The following is a 20,877-nucleotide window of genomic DNA, read 5'->3' on the forward strand; positions in this document are numbered from 1 at the left end:
TACATCGGCGGCGAAATGCATGGGGTCTTCATACTCCACGGGCTTACTACCAAAAGGATAGTCCTAATGAGATCAATCGCAATCAGATAGTATATAACCTTCTTCAGCTATCGTTAGATACGAAGGAAATCCTTCGTCTCTTACAAAAGATGGGGATACCATCATCTGAACGTTCTCTTTGTCGTATACGGCAGAAGCTTGGTGTTAAGCTACGTGTTGACAATGCTGCTGAGCGAGCCTCTCAGGAAAGACTTATTGAGAGGATTCTTACTGCAGAGGATCAGATTGGAGATATTGAAGGATATGGCCGACGTTACCAGCAAATTCACCTGCGTAGCCAGGGAGTTTTCATCGCAAGGTAAGTAAGTATTATATGGTCGTGTCAATCGGTCATATGGTCATGTCAATCGGTCATATGGTTATATCAATCGGTCATATGGTCATGTCAATCGGTCATATGGTCATGTCAATCGGTCATATGGTCATATCAATTGGTCATATGGTTATATTCGTTACTAATGATTCTAATAGAGATCGTGCCTACGAAATCTACCGAACTATCAACCCAGATGGAATTGATGACCGCCGGTCTGGCTTTCAACGCCGACGAGGTGCCTATATATGCGATGGGCCTAATGCAATCTGGCATCTTGATGGCTATATGAAATTAGAACCTTTTGGTATTGAAATCTACGCAGCAATTGATGGCCACTCTCGATATGTTATATGGATATATATTGGGATATCTGCACGTACTGCAGTAAGTGTCCTTCGGCAGTATCTTGATTGTGTGAAATCGAATGGGTATATACCACGAAAGCTTCGGGTTGATCTTGGTAGTGAGACGGTATTAATTGGCGATGCCCATGTTGCTCTACGAGAATCATTGAATGCTCCCCCATCACCATTGAATGCTCCTCCATCACCATCGAATGCTCCTCCATCACCATCGAATACTCCTCCACTTCCATCGGATACTCCTCTATCATCATTAGTTTCTCGATTTCGAAACTACTTTATCTACGGGCGCAGTATTGACAATCAGCGTATTGAATCCTGGTGGGGGCAGCTTGCACAGTCAAGTATCTTCGTCTATCATGAGTATTTTAATATACTCTTAGGCGATGGAATCTATTTAAAGCAATGCATTCCTGAGCAGGTAAGTAGAGGTATACTATCGACAATTTTACCTAGTAATCCCTACTAAAAAATGTCTAGATAGTACTTCTTGCCATCTACATGCCTATTCTACGATCTCGCGTTCAATCATACGTGAGCAGTATATGGAATGTACACCCGATTCGTAAACAGCCTAAGCGGCCACATATCGTTTCTGGTAAACCAATAATGAATTACTACTATCCTACCGAAGATACTCCTGATTGCAAGGAATCTTTTGACCCTTCTCTTCTCCAGAGGTATGTTTCTATTCTATGGTCAATTCCTTCTATTCTATGGTCAATTCCTTCTATTCTATGGTTAATTCCTTCTATTCTATGGTTAATTCCTTCTATTCTATGGTCAATTCATCGTATACTATGATTAATTTATCTTATACTATTAGGCTCCAGGAGGATGTGGCAGAATGGGATCCTACTGAATACCTTCCGCCTTCTACACTAGATTGGTGCCGTCTACAAATGGTAGAAATTGGCCAGCAAGAAGTGGGCGAGCCGTTTGACCCTGAAGACCCTCTCATTCAGCTTCTAGGTGATAGAAAGCAGCCATATCGGAAGGTATATGAGACTATGCGTGCGAGGGCCCTTCTACACTACCAATCAGGTACTTTGCCTATATTAGCACTAAGTATGAAACCTACCGGTGCATTCTCATGGGGTCCGAGCGGTCAATGGCATCAGGGCGCATAAGCCTCCGAACTCTTTTAGGATTAGAAGACGGCAGAGCATATTCTATCTTCTCTCGGGCATATTCTCTCTTCCATCGTACATATTCTCTCTTCGATCGAACATATTGTGTCTTCTATTCACTATCTTCCTCTATCTACTAGGATGGCATCTGAACCATCTATCCCCCTCGCTGCTCTACAGGCTACTCTTAAACAGCTATTAGAGACTATATTAGCAACTACAGATCCTTCTTCATCTACATCATCATCAACAAGAACACCAACAGCTACACCAACACCATTATCATCATCGATATCAGATATTTCGACATCAGCTTCGTATATTCCGGCATCGGCTTCGCGTATTCCAGTATCGGCTTCGCATATTCCAGCATCGGCTTCGCGTGTACCATCACAGCTTAATTCTCGTTTTGAATTGCTTTCTGGTACTGCTAGCCAGGTTCGCAGTGCTTATATTGGACGCCCACAGGCAACTATACCACCACTACTACCACTAGAAGAGGTAACAATCAATGCATCCTTCTATTTGTTAATAGATGGTGAGGATATTACACCAATCAAAGGTAATATACTATCTTCTCTCTATCATATACTTCTATATTCTTACTATATACTTCTTTAGGTGCACATATCTCTACCAATATAATTCCTTCGGTGGAATGGCTTACTATGGGTAGTTTTGCATACTCTCTGGTACAAAAACTAGGTTACCTACCTATTGAATTCGAATTCAACCACGACGATGAGGCATTCCTAGCTAGGACGGTTACACAGTATACAAAGAAAGGACCATTAGAAGCGCAGTATCTCCTACCAACTAGTCCATCTGGGTCTACTAGGTGGACTTCTGGTCAGTTATGCCGATTGGTCAACCAGGAGAAGGGGGCAAGGATCTTCCATGTTATTATAAAACGATCAAAAGACACCGTGGAAAGGATGACATATGGACTACCATCTCGGTCTACGATATCAATTGAAAGACAGCTAGCAGCTATGGAAGACTCAGCGAGCATCATGGAAGACCCGGTGAGCATTATGGAAGACCCGGTCCCTATTATAGAGGACCTACCACGAAGCAAGCGAAGACGTGCTACACCACCAGTGACACGGAGGAACTTACGTCGGCGACTACAAGGATGACGGAGACTATATATTTAAACTAGAGGAGGGAATTACTACTGTCGGCAATTCATGTACTTAATAATCATATAGTTTAAATCATCGCTTTATAATATTAGTCCTTAATAACGATAGAAGAGCATTCGATGGTGATGGAGGAGTATTCGATGGTGATGGAGGAGTATTCGATGGTGATGGAGGAGTATTCGATGGTGATGGACTTAGAAGTTTAGATGTAATTCTGCCGTTTTTCTGCCAGTTCTATCTATAGGTTTTGAAAAATGGCAAGGGGTTATGAAAAATGGCGTCTATCGGCCGCCGTACGCCGACCGCTTCTCCGCATTTTGTAGGTGGAGACGGTGCAACCATCCACCGGACGATGTCACCTCGCCCGCAATTTCCCCGAGACTTGGAATATCATGGGCCCTCAGTGCATCTGCAACTGTAGATCTCCTCAATGTTCTGAGTCTGGCCAATATGGCTCCATGCCGGCAGTCAGTACAGGTCCAGTACTACTGGACTTGTCCGAAGTACTCGTGGAGGAATGCGCCCTGTCTGGTTGGGATCGGCATGAGCGATGGACTCCCCTCTTTCTTTTATTTATTTCCCCCCACGCTCCCTCCTGAGCTGAAGGGCAGGCAGCTTTCTTTCTTTCCAACGAGCGCACCATGCCACTGTCCACACTTCTACTTGGGGGCTTATTAGCCCTGCAGGCACATGCCCTGCCTGGACGCGACAACCCTGCGATTCTGCGACGAGCTTGTCCCGATTACACCTCGTACGCCTCGACGCCGCAGTATGTACCCATCTGTCCAATCTATATAACGAGTCGGTTGAGTTCAACGGACTAATGCCTCTGAAGTGGCCCTTATAGCGGTGGTCCCCTGAATCTCCCCTACCAGCGACCCGCCGAAGCTTGTCGCACCTTCTCATCCGCGTCTGTGGAGAAGGTTATCGAGGATGTTACCTCGCGTCTTGTCGACAAAGACCTTGCGCAGCTGTTCCGCAATGCCTATCCAAACACCCTGGACACTACAATTAGGTGGCACCAAAATGCTACTACAGCGGCTTCCACGCGTAAAAGCAGACGCGACACGGCCCAGTGGACCGGCGCGCAGACCTTCATTGTCACGGGTGATATCAACGCAGAGTGGTTGCGTGACTCGACCAACCAGCTCACCAACTACCAGGCCCTCGCGAAGAAGGACAAGAGCTTGTGTAATCTGATTCTGGGTGCAATTAATACGCAGGCGGAGTTTGTGATTCAGTCACCCTACTGCAATGCTTTCCAGCCACCTTCGGCGAGTGGCATTCCGCCAGAGAACAGCACTCAGGTGGACACTGTCCACCCAGCGTACGAGAAATCGTTTGTCTTTGAGTGCAAGTATGAGCTTGACTCCCTTGCTCACTTCTTGCTGCTCGGCACCGAATTCCATGAGAACACCGGCTCGACCGAGTTCTTGACCGACCGTTGGTTTAAAGCATTGCAAACTGTCCTTGACGTGATCGATGCTCAGTCACAGCCTACTTTCAACTCAAAGAATCAGTTTGTCACCAACCAGTACACTTTCCAGCGCGAGACTACTATTGGAACCGAGACGCTGAATTTGCAGGGTGTTGGTAACCCGCTCAACAGCGGCACTGGTCTCATTCGTAGTGCCTTCCGGCCAAGTGACGATGCCACAATTCTTGGATACTTTATCCCTCCTAACGCAATGATGTCTGTCCAACTGCAGAAAGTTGCCGAGGTCATCAAAGCTGCTGGTGGGCATAACGACTTGGTCAACGAGCTAGAAGAACGCGGCAAGAACCTCGCGAAGGCTGTCAAGGAGCACGGTATTGTCAACCACCCCAACTATGGTGACGTCTACGCCTTTGAGGTCGACGGCTATGGCTCTCGAATCCTAATGGATGACGCGAATATCCCTTCGCTACTGTCTCTGCCATATCTTGGCTTCCTCGACAAGAGTGACAAGGTCTACCAAAACACTCGTAAGATGATCACCGAGAAGGCCGGCAACCCATACTACCTGGAGGGTCCTGCTTTCCATGGTATTGGCGGTCCTCACAGTAAGTACTCGAATACCCATCCCATGCTAAGCCCCCACTCACAGTAATATAGTCGGCCTCGAGAATGCCTGGCCCATGTCCCTCCTGATGCAGGCTCTTACTTCCGACGATGACACCGAGATCTTGGATTCCATCAACCTGGTCCGTGATTCTAGCTTGCTTGGGCTTATTCACGAGTCGATCAACGTGACCAACATTAAGACCTACACTCGCCCCTGGTTTGCTTGGGCCAACTCGGTGTTTGCGCAGACGATTCTTCAAGTTGCGGAAGAGCGGCCCCATTTGATCTTCGGTGATAATGCCCAGCCTTATACTATTAATTAAACATAAGTCTTCTGCTGTTGCATGCTACAGTGGCTCCAGCCTTTGTGGATAGTTTAAATGGAAGAGTCATTATTCGGTTTTATTGCTCCCTCAGTGATAGTAACTAAAGATGGACTGAATTCAAAATCCAGCTAAGGATGGCATTGAAGATGAATACACCCTATCGGGCGATCCTTTGTCTCCTTATTCTTTTGATGAACTCACACGAAGCCAAGAGAAGAAAACATAAAAAGATGTGTGTAGTGGATGCGTACATAGCTATGAAGGAAGTGGACTGGCCAGCCAGAAGTCTGTAAGTAGATGGCGGTCACAGAGACACACGAGACAAAGAGCAAGAGTCAAAGGCTGGTAAGCCCCTCCCCCATTATGTTTTGCCCATATATAACAGTTAGAACCTCTCCCGACCTCCCCAATCTAGGCTGCGAGAAACTCCATTCCTATCTCTTCTATAATCTCTGGCCATGATCCACCTATATATATATCTAAAGGACTGGGAATGCTACTGTTCTGGGCTAACCCTACACCTTCTCATACACAGCTTCAGCCCTTCATATTATTCGCTCCTTAAAGGGATCGCTGTTGAGCCCAATGGGATAAAACCAGCTCATCTGCTCTAGATATTAAAAGATCAAATCTCTTCAACAGTTCAGATCTTCGAATCGCTTCGCTGATTTACAGACATGTCAAACTGCTGTGAGAAACGCGTTGCGGATCGAGTATATAGACTCACCACTATCTCCCCGGTTCATACTCCAATTAATCGTTGAATCTCACAGAATCGCAAGCGTACCACTGAGATGGAACCTGCATAATTGCCTACACTATAGCGCCAAGAAGCTCCGTCTACAGATAAAGTCTGTACCTACTCCTGCTCTAGTCTCTCCAGACTGCCTAGTAGATAGGCAGTTCTCGACCGGGGGTGTCTTCTCGCAGGTATCACAATCCAGCGATATCGCCCATTCACGTCACTCCAGGGATACATGCACATACCACGGATGAGCTTCCTTCACGGAGAGTGGGAGCCTTCCCTTTTACATCATCTATTCCCGAGCTGATATCTCGGCGTACGGCTACATCTCGCACGAGGAGTCAATCTCTCAATTGTCGCAAGCAAATGAGCCGATTCATCAATTAACCAATATAATGATATCTTCGTCAACGGCTTTCTCGGTGGACGAGTGGGCAAATCCCACCTAGCCGTTGATGTATAAGCCCTAGTACACCCGGTGATTATACCCTGTCTGTCACAGAAAAAGATCCTTTCCTAGTTTACCGTTCACATTTCAATCATCTCTCTCAAATTGCTTCTCTCTATGAGCTGACTCTTCATTCCACTCTATCACTTGTGCCGCCGGTCACTTGCGCTTGAGACGGTACCCACGCGTCGTATTGATAGCTATATCTCCTCTTACGCTCTCCCTCTCCCTATTTATCTCCTCCTTCTTTCTAGTTCATTCTAGTTCATTGCACTCATCTGGATTCCACAACTGAGCTGTGATATCCGACGACAACCGTCTCTCACGATAGTTCACCTTCGTGACTGGCTTGTCCTTGTTACACTGATCTTCCACACTGATCTCCGATACGCTTTCACTTAACTGTGACGACCTACAACCAAGCGATATCAACAATGGCTGCACCGATATTTTGCCTGCCACCGGAGTTGATGGATCTCATATGCGATGAACTGGATGTTGTCTCGGAAGGATGCATGGCACTGATCTGCAAAGCCGCCTATGAGTACTGGAAGCCGGTCTTGAAACATCCCATCTTCCGACTGTCCACTCAAGAATCATGGCCTGGATATTTTGGTCAGCTTGAGTATACCAGAGACAGGGTCCAGCTCATGCAACGGATCGAAACAGAAAGGTTTGCCTTCTGCCATAGCTGCTTCAGACTCCACCCACGCCGCGAATTTGAAGAGCCAGAGCTGCAAAAACCCGATTTTGACAGACATTGCAAATGGCCAGGCGTGGCAACACGTCACCTATCAAAATCAGATGATTCTGGGTATATTCCATTCCAGTTGGAACGGCCTCTTCCGACCTTGCCGGGTGGTTTCGAGGGTACCTCTTACTGTTCGGTCACGTTCCTCGGATCGAAGGCCCTGGTTAAGGTGGACTACATCTTTGATTTTTGACAGAAGAGTTTGAGCCATCTGAACAGCCCGCTATCCGAATGTGTCCGCATATCAGCCTTTTTGATATGGTTGATGGAGAGTACCCACTCTGCCCGGGAGTCATCTGCGAAGAGTGCAATACCTTTGCCAGTTCCTACGTTGAGGAAGCAGGCGTTTGTACTGAGTACATAGTTCTGACGGCTCGCGAGCTTCAATTGGACTAATCTGGATCTTTTCAACTCCAGCGAGCCTCGAGATCGGGTGCCGATGATACCGGTCACTAATCATTAACGCGACAAGGGAATGTGCCCGGCTAGATCGCCTGTTTTGTGACTTTGAATCTGAATTTTTCTCACCTCTTTTCACATTTACTTTTGCCAATCTCGAAAAAAATGAAATGTTCTTGATCAAAATCGATGGCATTTCTGGTAGATTTGAGCTCCCAGGATACAAGGGCGGGTCGGGTCATCTAACCCATCCAACATAAAGTACGCTCTGGAGGTATCGTTGATCCAATCAAAAACTTTCTATTTTGATGACAATTTAGCTCTTTAACTCCCGTGGCGTCTGCGCTTAAACATCCCAGTGACTATCTCGGTACCTTCCGCTACTTTAACGTCTAGCCCCGTCCTTCGCCCCCTTCGTTCCTCCCCTTTTGCTTTCTCATGTGGACCACTCCCTTGTTTCTGGTTACTTCTAGACTCATTTTGGCCCAGTACCAAAGCTGATACACCCTGACAATTTCTCTACACTAACCACATTGGAATTGCTTGTCAATGATCATCGCGTTTCCGATGGTAACCGAAGTAGCGAGACTACAAGATACCAAGCACGATGCAATGGAGACGGGGCGGCGTGACTGAGCCATTGACGTCCTTTTGCAGCATTTCGCAGTTCATTTGACCTGCTGCAACCTTCGGTGCAGATTCTCCGTGCTTCCTGCCGTTCCGACCCTTGGGGCTCATGCGCCCTAGAGTCACGCCCGAGCGTTCCCCCATATGGAGCTTGAGCTCAGATAGATCCGATGTCACCAGTGGAGGTTCAAAGGGCGATCATTATCCGTGAGCTCTGATAGGTCCAGGCAGTCCACTCCGGGATGATCATTGGACGTTCCGCCGCCCTACGGTCGATCACTGAGGCCAGAATCCTGAATCGATCTGCAGCAACGCGTATCGCAGATCTTTGAGGGACCGAGTCCAGGTCTTTGGTATGCCTGCAGATTCTTTGGGGGTACTTTTGTTGTAATAGGCCGTTGGCTAATGGAAGCTGCCGCTTAGCTATAGCTATGACCTCCAATTGAGACCTGGATTTCCTCGTTCAGACTCATACATTCTCTGGCCGTGGCAGAAAGCATGGTTGGTGGAGGTGGTGAACGAAGCTCTGAAACACCACGTGCATAAAACAAACAAACAAAGACCAAAACTGTTGTCTGGAAAGTGACCGACCTATCCAGTGGATGATTATTCCAAACCTGGACATGCCACCCTGCATGCAGGGCAGGCCTGGCTACTTCCGGCCCCCAGGACATTGCCCATGGCACTTGAATGACCTTATTTTCCTTTAATTTCAAATGCACATGTCGTAATTGGCGACAACTCAGCCTCATATGATTCAGAAGGCTCCACTTATATCCCCATCCCTGGGCTGCGCGCGCTTCAGGTCGCTCTAGGCTACGAGTAACCATTCTCATTGGCTTGAGTCCGACGCCCCTTCGTCCAAGACCCACGGGGATTGTAACTCACTTCCCCCGCGTTGCACTTTGGGCATGTTTAGTACCAAATGGTTATTCAATTCTTAATTAGAAAAAGCATTTTCTTCTTATAGGGGGCTCATTTCCTGATCTTCGAACCTTTCAGAATCATTGTCTGATTCAAAAATCTTTCCATTGAGCTATCCCACACGATATCAAGTTAAGGATGGCGTCGTCTCCTTACAATACCCGACGGGGGTACCAGAGTGTACAACCCAATCAACATGGCTTGGAATACCCCTGGACTCCTGTCAACAATACTTCGCCTGTCTTCTCAAACCCAGGACAAAGCGTTTCACCTTCCCTTCGTAGGGCAGTGCCTGCCCAGGTTCCATCCACTCCAATTAGACCCAACGGTCCTCAGATCATTTATTCGCCGACCTATGGAGCAGCTCCCACGTCATGGGGGGTTAACGCCACTCCAGTAGCTTATCCCGAGCCCATGGTCAGTCCCCAGAATGTCTCATGGGCAGACTGGGGCCATTCGTCCCAGGGCAGTCCCCCGCCACAGGGCAGCCTACAGCCAGCTCTCTCATTCAACGCTGTAGCGACATTGCCAAATACTGGCTTTGACGATCCAACCCCCACAGGAGGCGAAGATGGCCATGGATGCAGCCATGCTAGCCACGCCGAGTACGTCATGTGAAACCGAATTGAATCACTTGTATTCTGACCTAAACTCTGAAAATTGCAGCCGTCATCAGCCTAGCCAGATCAAGTGTAAATGGGCTGGCTGCACGTATTCCGGAGTTTTCACTCGAGAGACATGCTTATGGCGACATATCAAATCTAAGCATGTTTCTCCAGGCATGTTTCCATGCACTTATCCTCAATGCGACAAAACCTTCGGTCGGAGGGACAAGCTACTTGGTCATATCCGACAGGCACACATTAGATCTGGTGAACATTGTCCTTCTTGCCATTCCTAATGATTGAGTTTCATTTCCTTTTGGCGGCTTCCCATTGGGTGCTGGTTGCACCCTTCTTTAATATAGAAACCATACTCAACACTTTCGGGCTTCATCATTCTGTGGGGTACAGGAGAAGGGCTAATTACAGGCGTTGTGAGTTTAGAAACTCTCCATAATTGAATTGTGATTTGGTCGGAGTAAATTAGTTTAATGGTGCAGGATGCAATCGCAACTTTATCGACAGTGACTTTCTCGATTAACCTTTGGGGGCGCTAGAGGCGCTGCTGATTATAAGCCTACAATCCTCTTCCTATATCCCAACTTTCAGTGTTAGCTTCTTGATACAGCTGTTGACTACAATGTTACTTTACACTATTCTCTATAATAGAAGCCGTCTAGAGCGGATAACGTGCAGTAAGTAGTCAACCTACGTCAAGCCGTTAATGTTCAGCTTGATTCCAGATCAGCGACTAGCCCCGCTCTTATTACTCCGGTTATGTTCTATGGGATACTTGCCAGTTAGTTGGTGGACTATGAAAAGTACTTCGGATACTCCCAGGCGTATATACGGGAGCTGGTCCCCGACGCTGTCGACGATTCCATGACGGCCAGCACCCTCAGCCAACCCGAAGGTGGTGCGGGCAAATCCGCTCAATGAACATGTCGCCGATTGGAACTAAAATCCCAGGCCTGGCTCTTTGCTAGAGATCCTAGTCCGGCAGAGGGGGCTTCTTCTCTGGGTTATCTGCCACATCTTGTAGCCCGCTGAGCCGTTTTTGCTCCTCGAGCGGCCTTTTTCTACCCTCCCTTGTCCGGTCATCCTTGCTGCTCTGTAGCGCTTCTTGGCCTTTTCTGTACATTCTTTTCTTGGGTTCAGTGGGTATTCTGAACGTGAGCGCCCATTCAACCCCGTAGATGATGATTCGCAGGGAAACCGGTCCCAACTGCCCCTGATTGAATCGATTATTCCAGCCCCTCTGTCCCTTCACCACACAATCATTTCACAGCCTGGTTGTCATGGAGATAAGTTTCTTAATGGCTTGGTACAGCCCCTAATGAGCTGGGTGTAAGTTGTTGATGTAAGAGGTGACCTGGCCCTCCGGAACGACGTCATGGAGAAATTCCACTTCGCACGGAAGGCTTTGATAGTTGGAACTCCAGTGCTAGAAGGCGGACTTGTCGCCATGGGGAGAGCTGATACCCCAGCACGGATTGCTATATCTATCTATGCTCTCCTGCAAGGACTGGGAATTGGTCCGTCGATCGTAATGCTCAGGCGCGACCGTTGCGTCTCGATAGGAGCCCAGCACGTTGTCGATATCAATTTTTCTTCCGTCCGTCAAGACCAGGCTTCGTCAATAAACCAAGCGAAATAAAAACGCATCAACAACATTCAACACGGCTAATCTAAAATCCGTTGTTCCTGCTGCTCCTCCAATCAAGCCGGAGCGGACCCTCTGAACACTGAGAGAGTCCAGAGTCTCCGCGTCTGCCTTGCACACGCACAATCCGGTATCAACAACGCGGATATGGATCTGACAATTCTCGCGGAGATCAACCAGTTTGTCGCGTAGCTCCTTTATGCACCATCCCCACGCCTCTTCGCTTATCAGTAGGTTTGTGTCAAAGGTCGCTTGTTTCCATTTCGTGACAACTTCAGTGTCGAAGACATCCCCATCCCAGGCAGGCCGATCGGAGAGTTGGTTCATCACGGCAACCACGGTTAGCTCGCGGGCCGTGACTTGTCGCCACGCCACCACTCCGTGCGCAAAACGCACGTTGGACGGGAGTTCATAGTGGATCGGGATGCCTGCGAACCCTGGAATTCAAAGTGGACCGTGGTCAGTATTGTCGAATCCGGTGTGAACCTAATCTATCGCTTCGGTCGGCATGAGAGAGGAATATAGTCTAGGTAGACTTTGAAGGGGAAAGAAGGAAAGACAGGTATCTTCAACTAACCGAACTTGCATGCGGATTAGTGCCTGGGCAGGGATTGCGCCCGAGTTACCCTCTCCACTACCATCTACAAAAATACATTTCTTCCAACCAAAACACCGAAATTCCTTTCAGATATAGCTAATTTTACTTTGATTAATCTTGCGCCTAATCTCTCTATATCTACTATACCTAGACTGTGCGCATCTGGCCGGCCGAGGAGGTGAAATTGGCGATTCAGTGACCTCTAGCCTAGGTGATGGCACGCGCCCGATAGCCTCGGTAGGGGGCTATAGGATCTAGGATAAGGCCTGGCAAATAGGCGACCTACATCAAACCATTAGGTCCAAGAGTTCGGCTCGATTCCAGACCAGCGACCAGCCTCGCTTTCAGTACTCCGTATATTCTAGGGCAGGGACGTTTGGCAGCCACACGGACTTCGCTCATAACAATGCCTAAATCCACATTATCAATCAAATAGGATCATGCAGGTGTCATATTACTAACAGCTAGCTAACTAATGAAGCTAGCGTTGACAGGCTGTGCTCCAAGGCAGAGTTCAGGCAGTGATCTGCGTAGGGTCTTTGGGCTGGAATAATCGTCGCAGAACTAACTCTTTTAAACTAGATCAGGCCTCCACCCACTCATGTTAAAAGAACGGCAAGCGGATCAAATAATCCCACCGCACCGGAGATGATGCCACGCGGATTAGTATACATGGGCTACTTGCTTTCTCGGCAGCAGGGTGCTTGTTTCTCTGCGTCGGCCTCCAATTCTGGACCGAAGAGCCTTGGGCTTCCGAAGTTCCTGTTTAGGTAGTTTCAATTAACCCTGACGGGTAGTTCGGTCATGCTTTTCTCTAGAGCGATTTCTTATTTTTCCGAAAAGATAGATCCATCTCATAGTTAGTGAAAGTCGCTACAAGGTCCAACCAAAAGTCCCATATATATTCCATGGTACATTATACTACGTCCACGTGAGACAAATTCTGGCACCGATGGATCGACCCAAGGCATATTCCACGGAATGATACGGAAGCTTCAGCTGGTGATGGCAAGAGCTCTTTGCATGACTGGGCCGGTTGATAGAGACTAAGCCCACGGACGATGTTGAGCCGAGTCAGCCCCCGCATAAACCCGGGTGACAGACTGCTGGCTTTTCGAAGGGCCGTTCTGTCTTTGGGCTGGATTGCATACATGCGCCTGATGACTGACGAGACTGACTGCGCCAACTTTGTTTGTTGGAACATGAGAATTACGGATAACTAGATTGACCAATGAGAGAAAAATTTTAGTCGGAAAATTATTGGACGGTCTGAGAAGCCCTTTTTATCCCCGTTGATGAGGCTCCTGACTCGTTTTGAATGGTTAGATTGGGTGGATGGGCCGCAAAGCAAGATCATCTGAGGAGATTCAGTACATTTGCTCTACTTGTATAGGCGCCCGCCTACTGCGCCTCCCATGATTCTACCTACCATACCAGGAAATAGAAAATAAATATGAGGCACTGAATCGCCCCCTTTTTTGTCCTGTTGGAATTCTTGCTTGACGGAACTCACTCTATCCCTATTGTATTTTATCAAACAACATTTTCTTCTCTGTCAATACCTCACAACAAGCCTGCCCACCATGCCGTCCCCACCAATGAACCGGAATATCAGCGACTCCAATCCCCGAGGACCAGATGTGGCCAACCTGCCAAGGACCTGGATGACCCCCAACGAGTACTTCCACAATTTGGCCATTTCCATGCCGGTCATAGAAGATCTTGCTACATCCCAAGCCAATGCCGTCTCACAATCCAGACTCGTGCGGTCTACCATGCCCCTAAACGATTCAAAAAGTGCCATTCCTCCAAACTGGACTCCCCAGGCCACGGACCTATGGCATCAATGCCCTGAGAACTGGACACAGCTGGATCACAATGTAGGCAATCAGGATACCCCCGGACGGACCCAGGCCCCAATTTCAACCAGGATGGAAAACGGTGCCGTGAACCCACCCCATCCCTGATAATCCAAACGCTGCCGGGATTTCAAGACCAAGATGGATTGAGGGACTAACTGTCTTTTAAAACCAGCCCGGCCAATCATTTTCCAAGCCTCTTTCAGAGCACGCAGTAAATAGAGCGACTGACACTCGTGATGTTACTGACGGCAGGTTTGCTCAACCTGGCCGTCAAGGACCCAACCCAGGGTATGTTGTTCCAGATTACCGACCATGACAATCCGTTCAGGTCTATTGTTGATGAGGGAATAACGCCTGGCCAATAGTGTCCTTCAAGAACGAAGATGTCATTGGCAAGGTTGCGCGTATACTGGTCAATTCTCAAGCGAATCGTCCCTTATGCGACACATCAAAGCAACACACGTATCTCCAAATTCATACGAATGTCATCATGAAAAATGCGGTAGGGCATTTGGGCGTAAGGACAAGCTTCAAGAGCATCTCCGAGGTGCTCACAAAACCCCAACTCAACATGAAGGGAGCAAGTGCTCCTGTCTTCATGTTTAGTTAGCCCCAAGACGGCATTGCTAGCACTGGGATTGCATGGCAGGTATCTAAGTCCACAAGCGACAAATTAAAGTTTTCAGTATCTGGGAAATGGTAAAGTTCCAGTATTTGAGGATTGGCAGTGGTACCAGGTGTTGATAGGTTTGTAATAGAGGGATCATGTTTCCTCATCATTTCTTTTGTCATTTCCTTTAGGCGCAATTCCCTCAGTCTTTTCTTCTTCTCCTCCTTTCTTTTTTGGATATCCCTTGCTTTATGGTGTTTTATAAGCTGGAAAACTCGCAAGAGTTAATGTGAGCTCCGTCTTAATGAGGATCTAATTTATCATTCTAGGCCAAGGCGTGCTCTTCGAAATTTAGCTGTTGCTTACTCTATGTTTTGACCATCTCTTCAATTTCATGACTCTTACTTGATGGACAATTTTAAATACGCATAGTCTATGAACAATCACACACACTATTTGCCATGCCATTTCAGCTTATAGATATTCAGTCATGGAGACCTTTCTGAATCGCAGAGCGAAGTTCACTCCTACGGTCCAGTTTTGGAGCCACTATGGGCCGACACGAGACCTAGCCTTGCCGAGCATAAATATTTCCCCTATATGTCCTATTGCGACGGGATGAGCTGATCGATGGGGATAGTCGTCCCAAAGTCGACGCCTTGCCGGAACCGGGGCGGGATGCCGAAGGTGGCGGGTAATGCCCTTTAGTAATGAGCTTGATGATAGATCAGAAACGGGGCAGTGTTTGGCCATGGCCAATCCCTGCTGAGTAGCAAGAGGGATTAAATTTTGCTCTTGTTTAATGAGACTCAGCTATGTATCAGGGGGAGGCAAACCACTGAGCTTAATTAAGCTAATGACTTTCTATGCTAACCGCTCCCGCACTGCCGACAACAAACACAATGCAGATCTTTCAAGTTATCCTCGTGCTTTCTGTGTTTCCTTTTGATATGTCCATATTTTAGGCTCGACGGGTGGATGCCCACGGGTTTACTGTAAGATCTTGAGGGATCCATTTAGTGAGGCATGGATTCCAGCTTTTTTCAAACAGAACCCGGGTTGCATGAACTTCCCCTCCCCCAATCAATAAAGCTCATATATGCGGAGTGTTGTACTCCTAATGATAGAACGGTACCATGAATTATTAAGTTCTAAACATATTAGCACATGCAGTGTATACTAAGTATTGTTATGGTTTCGGCTAAGGAGCTCTCGCCCGTGGTACACTGGTTCCACTGTGGGCCTGTGGGGACTACTACCTCGTTTACCATTTATGGCAGCAATTCAGACATCGGGCCTCTAATTTTAAGATTAATCGGGTTAATTAAATAAGAATTCTTCTTATCCATGTAGGGGACCATAACGTTGGAAATTATTTTTCTGCCTAACTGTGCTCCAACTCGCTCCCTTGGCAGATTGAAAGTTCGGGCGCTACTGGCGCCTAAGTAGTTTTAAAGGGAGCTTTTCCAAAGAGACAGCTTGCGTTTACCCTTTGGAGATCGAATTGGAAAGATGAGGCAATAAGTTCCCGATCCCTTGAGCGGCTGTCTCGGCTCAAATTTTGACCCTAAGGCAATGCACAAAACGTACAGAGTACTTGATGCACACAAGCATCATCAGTGGAGCTCTACCACGTGGCAGATGTTTTAAGGCGTTGATCCTCGCTTACATCTGTCTCTACCCCGCGGAGCCTCTTCTTAAGCCATGTTACCCCTCGTCATTCGCCCGTGAATGAGGAGGTATGGGGCAAGGCAGATTGTGATTCGGAGTACTGCACTATGATGACATTCCGCTAAAGTCCTGGAAAGGTACCGCTTAGGATGATCACATCCCATCTCCACCTCTTTCGTACTTTTACGCCTTACGTGCAAGGTGTGATTGAATTTCAAATGTCAGCGCCATTCACGCAGGGCCTGAATAGAACCAAGCGTACTAAAGGCTTAGAATCATCTCAGCGTAGAGGGTGGTAGAATAAAATAGCATTTTTTCTTGTTCGAAGGATTCTAGTAAGCTTCATGTGAAAAATGTACAGTCGGTAGACTCCTTTTGGGCAGAGTTCTGAATAGATAATACTCGCCACCCACATGAAGGGCCGCAATATTTCAAATCCACAACTTTCAACCCTTTTAATTCGGATACTATTATCCGAGGTCTCAGGAGCCGCATTCTAGATAAAAAGGATTAGCGGTCGGCAAGATGAGATAGCAAGCTATCTACGACAGCATCCACGCATAGTCGAGGATCATGTGTAACCCTCCGAGACCCCACTTAGACCACCCAAAATGATGGGCGAGGCGTTTGAATTATCTATAGTTCTCGGCTTTCCCTCAGGGCTAGCTACTCTACTTCCTTCTAGAACAGGTACATACATTATTAATGTTCTTTTGCAATCCAAGAAACTGGAGTGTGCGCAGGCGGCAAGTCTCCTTGTGCGTCCACGGGTCGGATTGCCTTCTGTAGGCATCTAGCTCTATTAAGGAAGATGGGGAGCACTGTAATGATTATGCGCGGTGGCATAAGGCTGGAGCACGATCGTGCTAGCCCAATCACTTTTAACATACATTAGGCAGCATTGAAAATTGACTTGAATTCCTTGCATGCGTCCAATGAAATCCGGATAGCCTCACATTTAAATCGCAAACGCCTTGCAATTCGCCCTTCGGCAGTTTCCGGGGGTACGTTCCTAAAGTCATTCGACAACACCCCTAAATACAGGGGCGCTTACCGCCTCACTGATATTGGAATTGGCACTGCGGCTTGGATAAATGGGGTCCCTGGCCCAGGAGTTTCAGGGTGGCTTGGGGGGCTCTGGAACCAAACTCGCACGAGATGCGCTGGCTACCTATTTGAACTCCCAAATGGTCTTCGCGAACTGGACTATTTCCCCAAGATTCCATGTCCTGCGCCGCTGTAAGCCCGTGGTTTGTTTTATTTTTCCATTCACAAACCCCTCCCTCGGCTTTTTAGCTGCTCAGGAAATCTTGAATGATGGCTTCACGCTCTCAACCCATCTTTATCCCCGACCGAGTCCCCCATGCTCAACGACAGGGAATGGGGCCCCATAACCAGCCGAATGCCTATCCTGGACAGCTGGATGTAGCGCGCTCCGACCATGGAACATCAACCAGCTTTTTGAATCAGGATCCTCACACCCCCGATATAGACACAGTCTATGGACCAGTATCTCCATTGATTCCGACTTACGGATCTTCTTTGCCGGAGCCGTCTTGGCCTCATTTTGATGCAAACCGTATGCTATACTCCGCAAACAACTCTCCGGAGTCTTCTTTTCGTGTTGGAAGGAGTGGTACTACGGTCGCAGATGAGGCGCCTCATACAATGAACAACCTTACGCCTCATCCGACGCCTCTCATGTCTCAGGGTATATATGTTCCTCGGTCTTTGGTTGGTAGCCAGTCGGCACAGCCTCTACCCGTCGATATTGAGTATGTCCACTTTGAGAACGCACTTACTAGCCATCTGTTCTGCCATTCTGACAGTCTATACTAGGTATGATGATCTCCCTGACATAATTTGCGGTTGGACTGGCTGCCCCTACGAAGGGGGGTTTTCCCGAAAGGCAAGTCTATGGCGACACATCCAGGACCAGCATCTTCAAAGGCATTTGCAATGTTCGATGTGTTTCGAAACCTTCGGACGCAAAGACAAATTTAATAATCACCTCCGACACGTTCACAGCGACATTGGAGCGAATTAAGGACATGAGATGTGCATTTACTAGCCAGTGAACTTTTTGTATTGGAATTTACATGTTAGTGAATGTCCTTTGATCCTGTTGTTTATGATCAATTGTTTTGTGACTTTTGGCGAAGGATTTCTTTTAGTTCGGCGTGCAGTATCAATGCTGGGGAATAAATATCCAGGGGGGACGGCACGGGAGACTTGGTTCGTGAACTGGGGTCTTCTCAGTTTATTTTGGTATCTCTAATTTCCCAATTAATCAGACTGGTGCTTAGATATGCAAACCCATGAGTTTTTCCATTAAAACTACACTACTATCACGCTACTGGAACTGACCTCAAGGGGCTCAAAGTAATATCGGCATATGTACTACTGATGTATGAGGCTCAAGCTTCTCCCAAATGCAAAGAAATGACCTCGAGTGCGCCGATAGGTTACTCATCCAAGATGAGCGTAGGTCACGTTACACCCATGATAGGCCAAATTGAAACCACATTTTATTGGGACACGTTCCACGCGCAACCGATCATAGTTACAGCTCAGCCCCCTCCACGCAAAGAACTAAATTATATGTTACTCCAAGGTTTCAGTCGATCGGCCTCGGTAGGCTGTGACTTATGTCCGAGGAAGATCAAAGTTGGCCCGCGTCCCGTTCGGATATCTGAATGTTGGCCCCTTTGAATACATATGAAGGCCTGACGAGGTCTGGACGTGCACGTTCCCACGGTCGCAATGGATGACTTGACTCGCCTAGCTACACAATCCCAACTACTGAACATTATTCTTGCCCGAATGCGCGTTTAGCGAAAATGCCGCCTAACCCTCGGTCCTTATCGACGATCTATAGCTATAGCTTGAGTGGATCCTAATAGTGTTAATAGCTATATGAGCTGGCCATGAACCATCCATCGACAGAAAGGGCACCCGGGTAGATGACAATTCATCACATGGATCAGACTGGTGCTCTCTGACGTGTACAACTGATGCTGCTGAGCTTGGGATATAGCCCCGAGGAATCGCGAGAACATAGATTGGTCACAACAGCCAGCCGCCTTAACGTTAAAGGATTGTGGTTAATCACCCGCTGGCGCAGTGTCTTTTCACTATTTGACAGGTAACAGCAATGGGGCGCGCGCCTCGGAGGTCCCCTCAGTATTTTCCCCAGGATTTAGCACCCGGGTTGGAGCTTTGACATTGCTGACGATCTATCGATTCCAGGGACGCTAACGATTTATCTGGGATCCGAACCTCGATTGGTCACAATTTTCATTTTTTTTTGTTCAAACTTCCCGACTGATGACAGGGCTAGTTCAGAATAACTGTGAATTTCCGACTTTGCAGACACCCGCTAACAGGTATTTTCGAGGCCGCCTATAGCTTCGGCGTACTCCGGTAGGCTGGAGGTAGAATACCAGCTAGAGCGGCCTTGATTTGAAGAGCCAGTGTACGAGAGTGCCATCGGTGCTGCTGGGTATAGCCACCCATAACCCAGAAATTGTCAATTTCCCGATGGCGCTTCCACATACCACGAACCTCCCCCTCTGCATCAACCCCCCATGTCCCCTCCAACCGGTCTGCAATGCCCCGGGGATCAAGCACACCTCGTATTTCCCCGTTGGCACTATTATTCTTCATCGAGTCACCGCCTAAGATTCTCAAGGCAGTTTCACACACATTGGAGTCAGCGAAACCAGTGCACCAGATGATTGCATCTGCATCAACGGCTGTGCCATCAGAAAAGCGCAGTCCAGTGGCGGTATACCCGATGGGCTCAGTTCCTGCCTTGATGCCGACCTTGCCTTCTTCGATTAGCTTAGTGCCACCCACGTCGATATAGTGGCCACCGGCTCGCTCAAGTAAATTATGCATTAGAGACTGCGTTGGGTCACTGCTATCGAGAACGGGGAAGCCAGCGGCCTTTAGAGCCGCATAGCGCTCTGGTTCCTTTGACGCAAACATCGCAAACAGACCACGCGCTAGCTGGGCATCTATATGAGCGGGTAGGGTCATGAACATATGGTCGGCTGCCTCAACACCACTGTCGTATGCACCAAGGCTCATTGGGTGGCAGCAATAGTCCACGGGTGCAATGTATGTCGGCGAACGGACTACCATGGTGGACTGGAGTCCTGCGGCGTGGCAGTCCTCGAGTACGTCAAATGCTGTATTCGCAGAGCCAATAATCAAAACAGACTTTTGATGTATTTAGTATCACGTCTTTTACATCTGCGAGGTCAATCACGAGTAACACTTACTTGCGCCCCTTTCTCTTTCAGCTCTCGAGCATTTTTATATTGTGCGGAATGCAAGCTAATACCCTGATATAGGTGTCGGTCTCCTATGGTCGGAACATTTGGCTTTTGCGAACCAATGCCAGTTGCCAATACGAGCTGTTTTGAGACAGCCGTATATAGACCAGTGGGAGTTCGGAATTGGATTTCCCACTTTCCATTTGATGGGTCATATTGAGTTGACTGGATTTCCGCCGAGTTGATCATATTGAGGTTGAAAGTCTCCACGTAACGTCGAACCTGTGCTGCCAGCTCATCCTTCGTAAGGAGGT

The 20,877-nt window shown here is 47.8% G+C and overlaps 7 protein-coding genes across 7 annotated transcripts; 5 read left to right on the forward strand and 2 right to left on the reverse strand.

Annotated features, from left to right (window-relative positions):
- Positions 1 to 149: 149 nt before the first annotated feature.
- N7496_007300 (uncharacterized protein) lies at positions 150 to 1,868 on the forward strand (the record flags this gene model as incomplete). The annotated part of the gene is made up of 4 exons (XM_056700229.1): positions 150 to 358; positions 532 to 1,159; positions 1,219 to 1,418; positions 1,565 to 1,868. The coding sequence occupies 4 exons, from the start codon at positions 150 to 152 to the stop codon at positions 1,866 to 1,868; spliced, it is 1,341 nt and encodes a 446-aa protein (XP_056555642.1).
- A 1,786-nt stretch (positions 1,869 to 3,654) lies between these two features.
- Positions 3,655 to 5,380, forward strand: N7496_007301 (glycoside hydrolase family 125 protein; the record flags this gene model as incomplete). The annotated part of the gene is made up of 3 exons (XM_056700230.1): positions 3,655 to 3,782; positions 3,849 to 5,056; positions 5,109 to 5,380. 3 exons carry the CDS (start codon positions 3,655 to 3,657, stop codon positions 5,378 to 5,380), a joined length of 1,608 nt encoding a protein of 535 aa, XP_056555643.1.
- Positions 5,381 to 7,010: 1,630 nt separating this feature from the next.
- N7496_007302 (uncharacterized protein) lies at positions 7,011 to 7,520 on the forward strand (the record flags this gene model as incomplete). Its single annotated transcript, XM_056700231.1, has 1 exon — positions 7,011 to 7,520. One exon carries the CDS (start codon positions 7,011 to 7,013, stop codon positions 7,518 to 7,520), a length of 510 nt encoding a protein of 169 aa, XP_056555644.1.
- A 1,895-nt stretch (positions 7,521 to 9,415) lies between these two features.
- Positions 9,416 to 9,895, forward strand: N7496_007303 (uncharacterized protein; the record flags this gene model as incomplete). Its single annotated transcript, XM_056700232.1, has 1 exon — positions 9,416 to 9,895. One exon carries the CDS (start codon positions 9,416 to 9,418, stop codon positions 9,893 to 9,895), a length of 480 nt encoding a protein of 159 aa, XP_056555645.1.
- A 1,620-nt stretch (positions 9,896 to 11,515) lies between these two features.
- N7496_007304 (uncharacterized protein) lies at positions 11,516 to 11,869 on the reverse strand (the record flags this gene model as incomplete). Its single annotated transcript, XM_056700233.1, has 1 exon — positions 11,516 to 11,869. One exon carries the CDS (start codon positions 11,867 to 11,869, stop codon positions 11,516 to 11,518), a length of 354 nt encoding a protein of 117 aa, XP_056555646.1.
- Positions 11,870 to 13,723: 1,854 nt separating this feature from the next.
- On the forward strand, positions 13,724 to 14,107 carry N7496_007305 (uncharacterized protein; the record flags this gene model as incomplete). Its single annotated transcript, XM_056700234.1, has 1 exon — positions 13,724 to 14,107. One exon carries the CDS (start codon positions 13,724 to 13,726, stop codon positions 14,105 to 14,107), a length of 384 nt encoding a protein of 127 aa, XP_056555647.1.
- A 5,578-nt stretch (positions 14,108 to 19,685) lies between these two features.
- On the reverse strand, positions 19,686 to 20,429 carry N7496_007306 (uncharacterized protein; the record flags this gene model as incomplete). The annotated part of the gene is made up of 1 exon (XM_056700235.1): positions 19,686 to 20,429. One exon carries the CDS (start codon positions 20,427 to 20,429, stop codon positions 19,686 to 19,688), a length of 744 nt encoding a protein of 247 aa, XP_056555648.1.
- Between the last annotated feature and the right edge of the window lie 448 nt (positions 20,430 to 20,877).

Source organism: Penicillium cataractarum, assembly GCF_028827025.1.
Source record: "Penicillium cataractarum strain IBT 29864 chromosome Unknown utg000005l, whole genome shotgun sequence".
Lineage (NCBI taxonomy): Eukaryota > Fungi > Ascomycota > Eurotiomycetes > Eurotiales > Aspergillaceae > Penicillium > Penicillium cataractarum.